Below are 16,348 nucleotides of genomic sequence, written 5' to 3'. Positions count from 1 at the left end.
GAGGGAAATTCGGCGAGAAATGTTGAACATGTCGGCAATGCTGACAAAGGTCGTTGCTGACTTGGAGGATCTTGCTGTAATGCGTTGATCGATCACTGCCATGGAGACGAAATTCACTGAGGTGGTTACAAGAGTGGGGGATGTCAAGAAACAGATCAATTATCTGGAGTCATCGGAAAAGGAATTATCTGCTAATCCGCTAGCAACCAAGGTGGATTTGGAACGTGTCTGGGAGAAGTTGATGGACATGGAGAACTGTAGCCAGCGGAATAAATTCAGCATTGTTGGAATTCCTGAGGCCGAAGAGGGTCAGGATATGATGAAATTCCTGGACGGGCTCTTTCCGAGTCTGCTCGACATAACGGGCCATAAGCTGGAAATCGAGCGAGCTCACAGGGTTCTGGCTTGGCGATCCGCTGAAGGAGACAGGCCCTGATCAAACTTCTGAGATCATCCGATAAAGATCGCATGTTACACAAGCCAAGGAGTAAAGGAAGGCTTTCTTGGAAGAACCACAGCATTTTCTTGTTCCCAGACTTTGCGAATTCGACAAGGGAGAAACGTGACAGATTCAAGGAATGCAAGAAACCCGAGGGTTCCGGTAATGGTGGCGGAGTGATAAGTCGCGTTTTTCACCTCTCCCAGTCCACGTTCTTGTTGTTCATTATCTACCTTCACCCATCTTTCTCAAATCATTATTTCGTCGCTTCATTGTTAAGTTTATCATGCCCAAGCCGTCAAAACAGAACAAGCCGCATCATTCCCGAGGCTTTACGGAAGACTGTACTGATTCAACCAAGGCTAATGCTAGCAGCGATCATGCGGTTAGCCATGAGACTTTTCAAATGGAGCTTTGCTTAAACACATTGCTGAAGTCATTGCAGAAGAAGGAAGATGGAAGATGACATTGCTCCGCTAAAAAGGAAACTGGCTGCACTCGAGAAACTTAACACTTACGGAGAAGGTTACAGATCTCGAGGGTTGTTCCAGGCGGGACAATATCAGAATTCTAAACCTCAAGGAGTCCGTTGAGGGAAGTGATCCCATACATTTTTTTGAATCTTTCATCCCAAAACTGCTTGAGTTGCCAGTCCCGTCTATCGCAACTGACCGCGCACACCGAGGGCTTGGTACGCCTACAGATGGCCGCCCTCGCCCTGTTATTATCAAGATTCATCGCTCCAGAGACGTTGCTACAATTCTGACCGCAGCTAGACGCAAAGGCCAGCTTCAATACGAGGATCAACTTCTCCGTATCACTCCTGACATTTCACCTACAGTTCGTGCCATGAGGTGAGCCTTCAACCCGATCTGCGCTGAACTTATTAAGAAAGGCATCCGCTTTCAAATGAACTTCCCAGCCGTGTTGGTCTTCAAGGCGAACGGCATTCAGAAAACTTTCAGAGACCCGAAAGATGACAAAGCTTATATGGACGGTAATATGTGAACTCTTTTGTCTTTAATTTCCCGATGAGTGTTTGCTGTCTTTACAAAAGACATCTCTTTTTTTGAACATGATCCGTGTATGTTCAAACTAATGATGGGTGGTTGGCAAAAAGAAATGGGAGAGTTTTCTCATGTATAAATCTTTATTTGCCGTGAAGCTTTTGGTTTTTGATCTAAGCTAGGATATTGAGCAGGCATGCATTTTTCTCTGCGCTTCTGAATGATTAACAGATCCTAGTTTTTCATTTTTGTTTTACAGGAGTTATAGATATGGGTGCACCCAATCTTCTCCTTGTTCTGTTTTTGTATAGTTCTAATACTAGTTTATCCAAGCCAGGACCAGAGTTTAAAGTTCCCCTCTCCTCCCCGTCCTTTTCTCCTATGTATAGTTTGCTTTTCCTGCTTACTACATGGTTTACATTTTTATCACTTCATAAATGGCTGATGGTGTCAAGTTGAACATTCTCAGCCTCAATGTAAGGGGCCTGAATAATCCAGTGAAACGAGTTGCTACTTCGGACTTTTTGCGGAAACAAAGAATAAATATAGCCTTCTTACAAGAGACTCATCTGGTCAAAAGGGCTACAAATCGCATGTCTAATCGCTTTTTCCGTGTCATTGCTTGCTCCTCAGCTTCAAATAAATCTAAAGGGGTGGCGATTATATGTCAGCGTAATTTGCGCTTTAAGCTGTTGGATACTTGGGCAGATAGCAAAGGTAGAATAACAGTTGCGAAAGTTCATATAGAAAATAGATGCCTTGGTTGCCTTGGTTTCAATTTATTCCCCTAATACTTTTGAAAAAGAATTTTACAAGCAGATCACTAAGGTACTTCTGGAGCTTTCTGGCTTCAAATTCAGTATTGGCACTGATTTTAATGCTGTTGTTGACTATTCAGTTGATAGGTCGGGACACTCTGAAAATTTAGATCAAAAATATGCTTCTGAGCCTTTACGTTCCTGGATCAATGATACCAGGATGGTGGATCTTTGGCGTATATTAAATCCTGATGTTAAAGGCTTCACCCATTTATCATCTAGACACAAATCTTTCTCTCGAATTGACTTTATCTTTTCTTCTAGAGGCTTGTTTCATAATATTGTTAATGTTAGCTTACTGCCAGTGGCATTTTCCGACCATAAGGCAGTGATTGCTTCTGTTTTGATAAATTCTAATCCAGCTCGGGCCCCTAGATGGCGTTTCAACACTACGCTTCTCCGAGATGAAGCATTCAAAACCAAGTTCTCATTTCAACTAACAGACTTTGTATACCAGTGGTTAAACAATTTAAGTATTTGGGTATTATGATTGGTGCTACATTGCAGTATATAATTAAGACCAACTATGAGGGTATCCTGTCTAAAATTTCATGCAACCTGGATAATTGGTCATCACTCCCAAATTCTCTTAGATCACGTGTATCGATAATCAAAATGAATGTACTCCCTCGAATTAACTTTGTGAGTTCTATGTTGCCCTTGCCTCCCCCTTCTTGTTTTTGGGACAGGTTACAGAGCATAATTACCAAATTTGTCTGGAATGGCAAACGGCCACATCTTAAACTTTCCACGAAGCAACGAGATAGATTCGCTAGTGGACTTTCTCTTCCCAATTTTAAGTTTTATCACTGGGCTTTTACACTACGTCCCGTTTAGCTGGTATGATGATAAAATTGATGTTTCTTGGCGTTCCCTGGAGGAAAATCTGATTCTTCCTCTGAAGTTAGATGAAGTTTTATTTGCTAATATCCCTTTAAATAAGTGTAAACTCCATTTCGGTCCTTTAGTGTCACACGTTCTGTCGGTCTGGAGAGCAGCAGAAAACATTTGTGATATCCGCTCTAATTGGAATCCCTACTCTCCTATCTTTAATAATGATGGTTTGCTCATTGGTAAGCACCCTATTAAGTTTGGCCAGTGTCGACAGTGGTATGACAAAGGGATTCACACTTTGGGTGATATAATGGGTGACAAGGGCTTTTACACCTTTGAAGAACTTTCTATTCAATTCAACCTGCAGAGCTCCACATTTTTTTTTTACTTACAGTTGAGGGCAGCCATGAAGGCCTATGGGGTCCCTTGGATGGCTCCTCTTAAAGACCACTCTTTACTGAAAGTATTACGTGAGACCCAGGGAACAAGAGGATTAGTTTCTAAATTATATGTTTTTTTTCTGGAAAAAATGTATCCTCCTCTGACAATAGACTCTTTCTGGCGGACAGATATTCCAGACCTTTCCCCCAGTTTTGATTGGGACGGTGTCTGGGTTATGGTAATGCATGCTTCTAGGAATCCGGATCATCAACAAATCCATTTTAATTTTATTCATAGGACTTATATGACTCCATGTAAACTCTATAGTATGAAGCTTAAACCTGATCCTAATTGTACCCTCTGCCATACAGGGGAAATTGGTACTTTTTATTACATGATTTGGGAATGCCCTGGGGTTGCTAACTTTTGGAATATGGTTAAAGAAAATTTGTCCACTATATTAAATGTTTCGGTCCTTTTGTCCCCATCTGTTTTATTTTAAATGATCTCTCTGATATCCAATTTAATAAAATTCAGAAATGAGCGTTTTTAGCTGGCTTGACAACTGCCAAGAAATTAGTAGAAACGAGATGGAAACCTCCACTTTCTCTTAATAAGCAATATTAGGTTCTCACATTTATAGATGTGGTGTATCTCGAAGTGTCCACTGCACCCATTCGCAGTGCAAGAGAGGACACCATTAGACTCTGGGCCCAAACTTTGGAGAAGCTCAAAGGTCTACTGATTTGGATTAAGGAGATGGCAGAGGAGAGAGAGAGTGGCCCAGAGCAACATATCTATTCGAGAGAAAGCTATTTTGAGTTGGCCACCCAGAGCTGTTTTTGCTTTGTGTTTGTGCATGTGTGTGTGTGTGTGTGTGTGTGTAGTGAAGCTGAAGTTTATAATGAACGCTCAACAGTACGCTGTCTCCTGACTCCTCAATTGCCCACAAACCTGTCATTGTCACAGTGGTGCTGAAACCCGGGATATGAACTGCTTCAGCACCAACAGATCGACAACTTCCACTGCGCCACAAGTTCCCCCCGCCAGCAACCATTTCCGGCAGGTGTCACGGAGCTGCTGCGCAAAAGCGAACGGGTGGCCATGCTTCCCGAAGCTCAGGGACCTGAAGAGCTGCCAACTCTGCTCCAGGGTCTGACCGACCCATTGCTGGATGGCCTTTTTCAGGTGACTGTAATTAAGGAGGCTGGCAGCGGGAAGTTGCTGTGCCACTAGCTGCACCTCCCCGGAGAGTACGGGCAACAGGCGCCCACTGATTGGGAGGCCACCTCCATAGCTCAGCTGTCTTCTCGAACAGGTCGAGAAAGGCATCTGGATCATCATTTGGCCCCATCTTCATCAGGGCCACAGGTGGGATAGGCCCCAGGGAGGTCGCAGTGCCAGCCCCCTCCTTGGCGATCAGGCTCCGGAACACCTGCCGGTCCTCCGCTTATGCCTGGAGCAGGACTTGGAAGCGCTGTTCCTGCTTCAGGTGCACCTCCATGAGGGCTTGATGCTGGTTCTGCTGGATGCTGGTGAGGGTCTTGAAGACTTCACCCTGCGGTGAGGACTCCATAAGGGCGTTCTCCTCCAAAGCTGGGTTTTCGGCACCACTGTGATAATGACAGGTTCGTGGGCAATGGAGGAGTCAGGAGACAGCATACAGTTGAGTGTTTATAATAAACTTCAGCTTCACTCCACACACACACGCACAAACACAAATCAAAAACGGCTCTGACTCAACTCAAAATAGCTTTCTCTCGAATAGATCTGTTGCTCTGGGCCACTCTCTCTCTCTCTCTCTACTCTGCTGCTCTGGCAAGCCTTATCAGGTCTCCCTCTGCCATCACAATAATGAGAGACAGGAGTTAGAGTGATTACAGCCAGGTGACGAAACTTACCTCTCCCGCAGACAGACACATGACCACGCCCCCCCCCCCCATGCCACATCCGCCTATTGGCTGGAGTTTGTTTTATAGATTATATTTGTTGTGTAATTCTGTCTCGCAAAATTTGTATAGAAACACCGGACTTGAGCAATCCGACGGCAAAGTTGTCATGGGGGCTCTCGTAGGCGTACATGGGGGTTTGATTTTAGAGGGATGGACGCCATTTGACGCTGTCATGCACAGGGTTAATGTGCACATTTGTTTGGTTCGGGGGGAAGTTTGGGGTTTGATTGCTGCACTAATGTTGGAATGTGGTCTTTATCATTTTGTTTCTGACACAATCTATTTTTTCTAACATGTCAAAATGACAATTGTTAATATGAGTGAATTGTCTCTCTCCACGTGGAATGTGAATGGGTTGGGACACCCCATAAAAAGAAGGAAGGTTATTTCTCTTCTTTTTTTTTTATCCCTTTTTTTCCCCAATTTGGAATGTCCAATTCCCACTAATTAGTAGGTCCTCATGGTGGCGTGGTTACTCACCTCAATCCGGTGGCAGAGGACAAGTCTCAGTTGCCTCCGCTTCTGAGACCGTCAATCCACGCATCTTTTCACATGGCAAACAAGATTTATTCTAGAATAGATTATGTTGTTTGAAAGTATATCTTTTTTTTAATGTTTTATTTATTTTATTTTTTTATTATTATTATTTTTTTTAATGTTCTAATTGTTGGTGACCACTGTAGTGCGTGTTTGTGTCAGGTGGGGGGTGGGGGGGAATGTTCGGGGGAAGGGGTTATATATAATTGATTCCATATTTTATGCTATGTTTGTATGATGTATGGAATCAATAAAAACTGTTAATAGCAAAATATAATGCTTTTAAAGAATTCTATCTTGATCTGTATAGTTCCACGTCTTCATCTACTGATGAAGACATGAGAAACTTTGTGGAACCATTATAACTCCCTAAACTGACGACTGAGCAAAAAAATTCTCTTGATTCTGAGATAACCATGGAGGAGCTGGGCAAGGTAATTAAGGCCTTGCCTACAGGCAAGGCTCTGGGGCCAGATGGATTTGCCACTGAATTTTTTTATATCTTATGCTACAGAACTGGCTCCACTTTTGTTAGAAGTTTATACAGAATCATTAAAGAATGGAAAGCTTCCACCAACCATGACTCTGACTCTTATAAAGAACAAAGATCCAAGTGAGTGTAAGAGTTATCGTCCAATTTCCCTGATCCAGCTAGGCCTTAAAATTTTGTCAAAAATTCTGGCTAACCGATAAAGTTATGACATCTCTTATACATATAGATCAGGTGGGGTTTATTCGGGGCCACAGCTCTTTTGATAACATCAGGCGTTTCATCAATATCATGTGGTCAGTGGCGAATGATCAGACTCCGGTCTCTGCCATCTCACTTGACGCCGAAAAGGCATTTGATATGGTAGAATGGGATTATCTTTTTAAGATTTTGGAAAAATGCAGGTTCAGGAATACTTTTATTGGATGTATTAAGTTACTTTATAGACACCCGGTAGCGGCGGTACAAACAAATGGATTAATTTCAGATTATTTTACTCTGGACAGGGGCACCCGGCAGGGTTGCCCTCTTTCCCCATTATTGTTCTGTCTTGCCCTGGAACCATTAGCAGTTGTGATAAGGAAGGAAGATGATTTTCCAGGGGTGGTGGCAGGAGGTATGGCACATAAGCTTTACGCAGATTATATTATTCGTCTCCGACCCCACTAGATCTATGCCTTGCCTCAACAGAATTATTAATTCAATTGGTCTAAATCCAAAGCTTTGGCTCTGACAGTGTACTGCCAGGTAACAGCATTTCAGCCAAGTGCTTTCCAGTGGCCAAAGCAGGGCATTAAATATTTGGGCATTTTATTCCCAGCAAATTTGTGTGATTTAGTTAGAGTTAATTCTCGTGTCCACCTGAGAGAGCCCCTCCCTGGTTTTGTATTGAACGTGAAGTTCTTGCCATTGCAAAGCCTTTCTATTAAACTAACCGGAAGTTAAGTCACACCGTTATCTCGCATTTGCACGTGGTATGGACAGAAGTGTTCAGAGTGTTTAATTCTGACATTTATTTAAATTTTGCCTCGAGCATATGGCAGAACCCCAAATTATGTATTAATTAATCCCTTTTCTGCTGGTCAGAGTGGATTGTGAGGGAGGTTAATACACTTGGTGACCTATATGAGAGTGGAGTGTTTAGATCTTTTGAAAATATGGTTCAACATTATGGTTCAGGATTCCCAGATATCAGTTCTCTATGTATTTACAGCTGCGCCACCAACTCTGTACTATATTGGGGAGTAGCATACACCCCCCTAAAGCAGCAGATTCTCTAGAAGTGGTGATTACTGCTTTTGGAAAAGGTCATGAGGCATCAGTGTATTACTTCCTGTTAATTCAGAGTCTGGGGGACGGAGCTTCAACTTCTCTCAAGAGATTATGGGAGAAAGATTTAAACTTGGTATTGGAGGAGGGAGTGTGGGCTAAGATTCTAAAAAAATGTCAAGTCTACATCTAGAGATTCAAGGGTGAATCTGATGCAATTTAAGATTTTTAGTTTGATGTCTATGTGCATTCTTGTTTTTTGAAAGTATATTTTTTTTTATGTTTTTTTTTTTAATGTTCTAATTGTAAGTGACCACTGTAGTGCATGTTTGTGTCGGGGGGGGGGGGGGGGGCGGATGTTCGGGGGAGGGGTTTAATGTATATACATATATGCAAAAGACTTAGGCGCATAAGATGCTTCACAAAAACATTTGTCTTAAGATGGTTATTTATATTTTCAGCTTTAGTGTGTCAGTAGGAAATATACATTTTAGACTCCCAAACATTTCTTTTGCAAATAAAATAGAAGAACAGAATAGAACACAAGAACAGGGAGCCCTGCAAAAAATGGCATGGTTCCCACAGAGCCCCCCACTGAATATTGAGTCGGTCTGGGATTACAAGTAGAGACAGAAGCAATTGAGACAGCCGAAATAGATAGAAGAACTGTTGCAAATTCTCCAAGAAGCTTGGAACATCCTGTCTGCCAACAACCAAGAAAAACTGTGTCCAGGTGTACCTAGGAGAACTGGTGATGTTTTGAAGGCAAAGGTGGTCACAACAAATATTGATTTAGCTTTTTTTATGTTTACTCTACTTTGTATGATGTTAATTGATAAATGAAAACAATTTATTGCATTATGTTTAAAGACATCCTCACTATGCAACATTTTTCCCAAGTGCCTAAAACTTTTGCACAGTACTGTAATTGATTCCGTATTTTATGTTGTGTTTGTCTTTTTTTATATATGTGATATGCCTTTAAAGTTACAGAGGATGGTGTGGAGTAGTGAAAAGCTCAAGTTCTTTGAAAACACATGAGGACTGATAGCATAGGGGCAGCGTGACCGTCTCTCATGCCCACTGCAAGGTTACTTGGATACATGTGGAAAGTGAATACATTTTCATAAAATCACAAAAAGTCATTTTGGACTGTGGCTGGCACAGACACTGTGTCCTGTTAGATTATTGTTCTTACTATACAGTACATAATTTATACATGGTATTTAATCTTATATTTGTCACCACAATTGTGTTTTAAAGGAAAAATAAGAGGCGATACAGTTGCATAGTGTTCAAGATTACATGATAAAGTTTAAGATTCAACTTAATTACCTTATACGGCTCAAATGCCTGAGAGTAGTTCGCAATAGTGTGAAACATTATTGCTTTTTGTCACACTCAAGATGGCGCCGAGTATGGCTGCTGCGTTGCGAGCTCCGACACAACATAGCAATGGTTTGTTTGTTTTGTTTACAATTCTTATCTTTTGATTGTCTACGACAGACAAACACTTTTGGACATTGGTTCAGCGATCTCACACCGAAAACCGGACTTCACATTCCTCAATGCCGACCCGCTGTTTACAAACACGCAAGCGGAGCCCTTTGTCTGGGCAGCACGGCCGCGGAAATGCAGGAAGAAAAGGGGAAACAGAGCCGGCGTTCTCATCAGAGTAAGACGCCGCGCAAATCGACCCCCGCTACCCACTATTCTACTGGCAAATGTTCAGTCTCTGGATAACAAGCTCTGCGAGCTGAAAGCGCGGATCTCTTTCCAACGAGAGACGAGGGACTGCTGCATTATCTGCCTTACGGAAACTTGGATGTATGCGGAGATTCCAGACTCAGCCATTGAACCCGCCGGGTTCTCCATGCTCCGAGCAGACAGAGCGAAAGACCTCTCAGGTAAAACTAGAGGAGGTGGTGTATGTTTTATGATCAACAAATCCTGGTGTGATCAGAGGAACGTACATTCCATCAAGTCTTTCTGCTCTCCTGATCTGGAATTTCTTATGCTTCTGTGTCGACCATTCTGGCTACCGAGGGAATTCACAGCGGTCATTATCACTGCTGTGTACATTCCCCCACAAGCTGACACAGACCGGGCACTCAAGGAACTGTATGGGATTATAAGTGAGCAGGAAACCGCGCACCCTGAGGCCGCGTTCATTGTGACCGGGGACTTTAATAAAGCCAGTTTAAAATCAGTCGCACCAAAATATCACCAGCACATTAGTTTCAACACACGAGGGGACCGGGTTTTGGACCATTGCTACTCTCCGTTCCGGGATGGCTACAAATCCCTCCCCCGCCCACCATTTGGCAAATCGGACCACTCTTCCATTCTGCTTCTGCCCGCTTACAGGCAGAAATTGAAACAGGAAGCACCCACCCTCAGAACGATCCAGTGCTGGTCGGACCAATCAGACTCTACGCTACAAGACTGTTTTGATCGCACGGACTGGGAGATGTTCCGGTCTGCCTCTGATGACGACATCGAGCTTTACGCTGATAGCGTAATGTGTTTCATCAGAACGTGCGTAGAGGAAGTGATTCCGACCAGAACTGTACGAATCTATCCGAATCAGAAGCCGTGGATCAATAGCGATGTTCGCGCGGCACTTAATGTGCGGACCTCCGCTTTTAATTCCGGGAACGCGGAGGAGCATAAACAAGCCAGTTATGCCCTCCGAAAAACTATCAAAACAGCAAAACGCCAGTACAGGAGCAAGATTGAAGGACAGTTTAATACCACCAACTCTAGAAGCATGTGGCAGGGAATTAACATCATCACGGACTTTAAAGGGAATAAAAACTCTGCCATGAACACCGCTGCCTCTCTACCGGATGAGCTAAATACTTTTTATGCTCGTTTCGAGGGAACTAACACCGCCCTCGCGGAGAGAGCTCTCACGGCCGAAGCTACAGAGGTTAGTTCACTCTCCGTCTCTGTAGCGGATGTAACCCGATCCTTCCGACGGGTGAATATCCGCAAAGCCGCGGGTCCAGACGGCATTCCGGACCGCGTCATCAGAGCGTGCGCGAACCAGCTGGCTGGTGTTTTTACGGACATTTTCAACCTTTCCCTCTCTTTGTCTGTAGTCCCCACATGCTTTAAAACATCCACCATTGTGCCTGTTCCAAAACAATCAAAAATAACTTGTTTAAATGACTGGCGTCCTGTTGCTCTGACCCCCATCATCAGCAAATGTTTTGAGAGACTAATCAGAGATTACATCTGCTCTGTATTACCACTCAATCTTGACCCGCTGCAGTTTGCATACCGCAACAACCGCTCCACTGATGATGCCATTGCATCTACAATACACACTGCTCTCTCCCACCTGGAAAAAAAGAACACTTATGTGAGAATGCTGTTTGTAGACTACAGCTCAGCATTCAACACCATAATGCCCTCCAAGCTAGATGAGAAACTCCGGGCTCTGGGCTTAAACAGCTCGCTGTGCAGCTGGATCCTGGACTTCCTGTCAAGCAGACGCCAGGTGGTTAGAATAGGCAGCAACATCTCCTCATCACTGACCCTCAACACTGGAGCCCCACAGGGCTGTGTTCTCAGCCCACTACTGTATTCCCTGTACACACATGACTGTGTGGCAACACATAACTCCAATGCCATCATTAAGTTTGCTGATGACACGACGGTGGTAGGTCTGATCACTGACAATGATGAAACAGCCTACAGAGAGGAGGTGCACACTCTGACACACTGGTGTCAGGAGCACAACCTCTCCCTCAACGTCAGTAAGACAAAGGAGCTTGTGGTGGACTTCAGAAGAAAAGACAGAGAACACAGTCCAATCACCATCAATGCAGCACCAGTGGAGAGAGTCAGCAGCTTCAAGTTCCTGGGTGTCCACATCACTGAGGAACTCGCATGGTCCGTCCACACTGAAGTCGTTGTGAAGAAGGCTCATCAGCGCCTCTTCTTCCTGAGACGGCTGAGGAAGTTTGGAATGAACCGCCACATCCTCACACGGTTCTACACCTGCACTGTGGAGAGCATCCTGACTGGCTGTATCTCCGCCTGGTACGGCAATAGCACCACCCACAACCGCAAAGCACTGCAAAGGGTGGTGCGAACTGCCAAACACATCATCGGAGGTGAGCTTCCCTCCCTCCAGGAAATATATACAAGGCGGTGTGAAAAAAGCTCGGAGGATCATCAGAGACTCCAGCCACCCGAGCCATGGGCTGTTCTCACTGCTACCATCAGGTAGGCGGTATCGCAGCATCAGGACCCGCACCAGCCGACTCCATGATAGCTTCTTCCCCCAAGCAATCACACTTCTGAACTCTTCATCTCCCACGATCAAAATACATCAGCCCTGCACTTTATTACTCTTATATCTCACACCGTACTGTCATAAATTATATTACTGTTATTATATTATGTCTCTCATAACAACTGACTATCAACCGACAGCCTGAATGTCAATATCAAATCAAATCAAATCAAATCACTTTATTGTCACACAGCCATATACACAAGTGCAATGGTGTGTGAAATTCTTGGGTGCAGTTCCGATCAACATAGCAGTCGTGACAGTGATGAGACATACGCCAATCTACAATAAACATCAAATTAACACAACGCAATTTAAACATCTGTTATACATAATTAAACTCGACTTAAAACATCAAATTAACACAACACAATTTAAACATCTGTATACATAATTACACAACTTAAAACATCAAATTAACACAACACAATTTAAACATCTGTTATACACATTACCCTCAACAATATACAATAATAACATACATTGCACAGTATACAATATGCTGTTTTTGTTTTTTTTGTTTTTACTATATAGATACTATATAGATACACATTATTCAATAAAAATTAAAATATATATGAAAAAGTATATATATAGAATGTACAGTATTGTACTGTATTGACATTCAGGCTGTGACATTGACATTGTACTGCAATACAGTACAATACTGTACATTCTATGTATATATATATATATATATATATATATATATATATATATATATATATATATACATACATACACATACATTTTTTATATATATTTTAATTTTTAATTTTTATTGAATAATGTGTATCTATATAGTATCTATACAGTAAAAAACAAAAAAAACATATTGTATACTGTACAGTGTATGTTATTATTTGTATATTGTTGAGTGTAATTATGTGTATAACAGATGTTTAAATTGTGTTGTGTTAATTGATGTAATTATGTAATTATGTATAACAGATGTTTAAATTGTGTTGTGTTAATTTGATGTTTTAAGTTGAGTGTAATTATGTGTATAACAGATGCTTAAATTGTGTTGTGTTAATTTGATGTTATTGTAAATTGGTATATGTCTCATCACTGTCACGACTGCTATGTTGATCGGAACTGCACCCAAGAATTTCACACACCATTGCACTTGTGTATATGGCTGTGTGACAATAAAGTGATTTGATTTGATTTGGAATTTGATTTGATTGTATTGCACACGCTAGAGCCGAGCAAACCGTTGCCTCACTATTTTTCCCAAAATATTCCACAGTCGCTATTGTGTTAGTTGTTTTCTGCCACGGTATTGCGCTGCAGTAGTGGGGGTTTCCTCTTCGTCATTCTCCTGGATTCCCCCAGCGCAAACGAGGATGCGAGGGACAGTAGTTGATTTTAAAAATGTATGTGTTCTGGTGATTCGTTTGGAGAGTTCATATAAATTAACCAGTTCAAATAAATAAATAAATTATTATCAGTAGTATTTTTTTCTTCTATTTAATGTTGCTTCTCTAATCGATCATGTTTGATCTTGCTTGACAACATGTGAGTCACCACCACTGCAATGAAATATGCAGAGCAATCTGGTCTTAATATCTTGTGTTTAAAATTTATTTCAAGTTGTCCTTATCCAAAAAGCTGGATGAAAATCTAAACAAGTCTCTAACCCTCACATCTTTTGTAAATGGAATGTCAGCTATACATGCCGAGAAAATTGCATTTATTAGCGTAATATGAGGTAAAGAACCACAATTTACGATACCAGTAATGTCAGATTTTATTGCCGATTTGAAATATGGTCTTTGATTGTAATCTAGACCGTTTTTAAGATTTTGGTCTTTCTCCATTCAAGTAGACAGGAGCTCCACTGGCATGACTGGAAATAGGCTCCCGAGAGCGTTCCAAAGATGGCCGACAGTGGACTGACTTGCTAGAAAGACTCTGTTGCAACTCTACAGATCAAATAAAATATTTCCCCCAAAATAATTATTAACAAAAAATAATAATTAACAAAAATTATATTGACATTAAACCGAACGAAATTGCCCCCCAAATTTTTTTTTCCTTTGGTTGGGTTTCTAGGCTGTCACTCATTAAGCTTGATAAAGAATGGAAAAACATAATCAATGTCATCAAGCTTTGGGGCAACACTGGTTAATAGCAAATATGAACTACTAATAAAATACTATGACAGATAATGAATAACAAAGCACGTAACCTACAGTTTTGAACTGCATAGCATTTCTGGTTACTACATGTAGCCTAAAACTCAAACGCATGTACTGAGACAAATATTATACAATATTTAATTTAATAATTATTCTGCTCCCATGAAGAACAATTCTGTTCACTTTTTCATTTTTATTGTCAGGAGAATATGACATATGACACAATGATACACAAATTAATTAATTTACATTTGATAATTAAAAGAAAGCACAGGCATGGAGTCTTGACAGTCTCTTGAAGATACAATTGTTTGAATATGCTACCTAATGATGCTCGCTCATAACGTCTGGGCATATGTGTAAAAAATACTCTCACATTTCATTAGAGAGAATTATTATTTGTATGAATAATGAATTCTCTTTTATGGTGGTAGGCAAAACAAGCTTAACTTGCATTATAACCACAAAATGAATGGTTATGACAATGGTAGAAAGAGATTTGAGGCATTTATCTCTGGTCTTCTATGGTTATAGTGCCCCTTAGCTGTTTAGAACTGCTAATGACTAATTCACGGGGTGATTGCGGCAGTACTAAGCCTATTCTGATTGAATAACTACTATATACTATTTTCAGAACAGAATCTAAAAACTTGACAGCGCAAAATATTTTGTTGAAAGTAATTTGACCAATGCAACAGAACAAAGGAAGCCAATTTTAAACTCTTGCTCACTTGTTTATGATTACAAAGGATATTCATCATAAATGACAATAGACACACAGAGACAGTCATACATCTGTACAGTTTCTAATTTCTTGAAGTTAAAATAAAAAAAACAACTTTATCCATTAAGAAAGTAAAATGTCTCACCTCTTAAACCTGTCCAGGGGGTTTAGAATACTGTGGCTATGGCTTTGACAGAAGAGTGCCAAAATGAGCACACCACACCCCAGCATGCCCATGTCGATGGACGGGTCAGTAAAGTTAACAGTGGAACTGACAGTTAGCTCAAGCAATCCCACATCAATCCAGCACTGCTGCCATACACCACGGTAACACTCAGTGACTGCAGTCTGCTCTAGTATTTCTCGCTCCTCGATTCTCTCTTTCTGCCTGATCTCTCTCCTACTCTCAAGAACTCACTCAGTCTGTTCAAAAGTGCCACTGAAAGCATCCACTTCACTGCTGTCCACGCAGAATGAGACTAGAGATGTCCAGATGCTGGGTGACACCGAAGAGGGAGAGAGGAGAAGAAAGGATTCTTTCTCCTCACACCGAGCAGTGCATATCACAAATGCAGCATTAGGCTTCTTTCACAACCTGCAGAAAGAGAGGCCAAAAAGAGAAGAGAATTAGACAGATGAAAATGAAATTCCCACTTTGCCTAAAGTAATCCAAATCATACAGTATGAGAGAGATCAATTCTTCCATCTAGGCCTGTCACGAGAATTACATCATTGACTTATCGTACGATATGGACATGACCTCGATCATTTTTGCCCATTATGTTTACATGCATGTTTGTTTATATAAGAATGAATGTCACCAACATTTAAGCCAGTCGTGCTGCTTCTGTCCTCTCGCCTGCTCTCTGTGTTGGAGGCGGGGCTCAGGCAGCTCCTCCACAAACACAGAGCAGACAGTGACAGGTGAAGATTATGTGTTCCTCGAGGCTAATAGGTGTTTTAATAGGTGTTTTTCCCGACGACTGCATAATTCCAGCCAGAAAGTTTGGAAGAATAAGTCCAAATGCACTCCACAGCTCCGGTGAGGAAACATTTTGGCTTTAAGTCGAATGAGAGAAAACAGCCCATTAACGTGAATGAGCCGGTATGTCGACTTTGTTTAAAAACAGTGGCAACACAACTAAACTAAAAGCTCATCTAAATCATAACCATACCATCCAGTTTTCTGAGCTAGGAACAAAAACCGCAGTTGGAGATGGAGAGAGGCCTTCCCGACTTAAATTTTTTTTTTACATTCCAATTCCAATGTCTGAATATTCTTAAGAATTAAAAGTTCATTGCTCTTTGAAAGGGTGTACTTGCATTATTATGCTATTATATTATCAATATATCAGTGGCATAAAATGGTCTTAAAATGACAATAATATAATTTATTGCAATTATTTCTGGGACAAGTAGTTATCGTGACAGGCCTACTTCCATCCCC

General features: G+C 41.6%; 1 protein-coding gene across 3 annotated transcripts in view; it reads right to left on the bottom strand.

Annotated features, from left to right (window-relative positions):
• The window catches only part of LOC127433275 (peptidyl-glycine alpha-amidating monooxygenase B-like), a 339,472-nt gene that overhangs the window by 289,254 nt on the left and 33,870 nt on the right, over positions 1-16,348 (bottom strand). For all 3 annotated transcript variants that reach the window (XM_051685008.1, XM_051685009.1, XM_051685010.1), the window contains one exon: positions 15,047-15,496. In XM_051685008.1, coding sequence (XP_051540968.1) covers positions 15,047-15,138 — 92 coding nt within the window. In that variant the 5' untranslated portion in view covers positions 15,139-15,496. The remainder of the gene's footprint in view (positions 1-15,046; positions 15,497-16,348) is intronic.

This window comes from Myxocyprinus asiaticus, chromosome 43 (assembly GCF_019703515.2).
Source record: "Myxocyprinus asiaticus isolate MX2 ecotype Aquarium Trade chromosome 43, UBuf_Myxa_2, whole genome shotgun sequence".
In the NCBI taxonomy this organism is placed as follows: Eukaryota; Metazoa; Chordata; class Actinopteri; order Cypriniformes; family Catostomidae; genus Myxocyprinus; species Myxocyprinus asiaticus.
The sequence above is the reverse complement of the archived record's forward strand: the minus strand, read 5'-3'. Positions and strand labels throughout refer to the sequence as shown.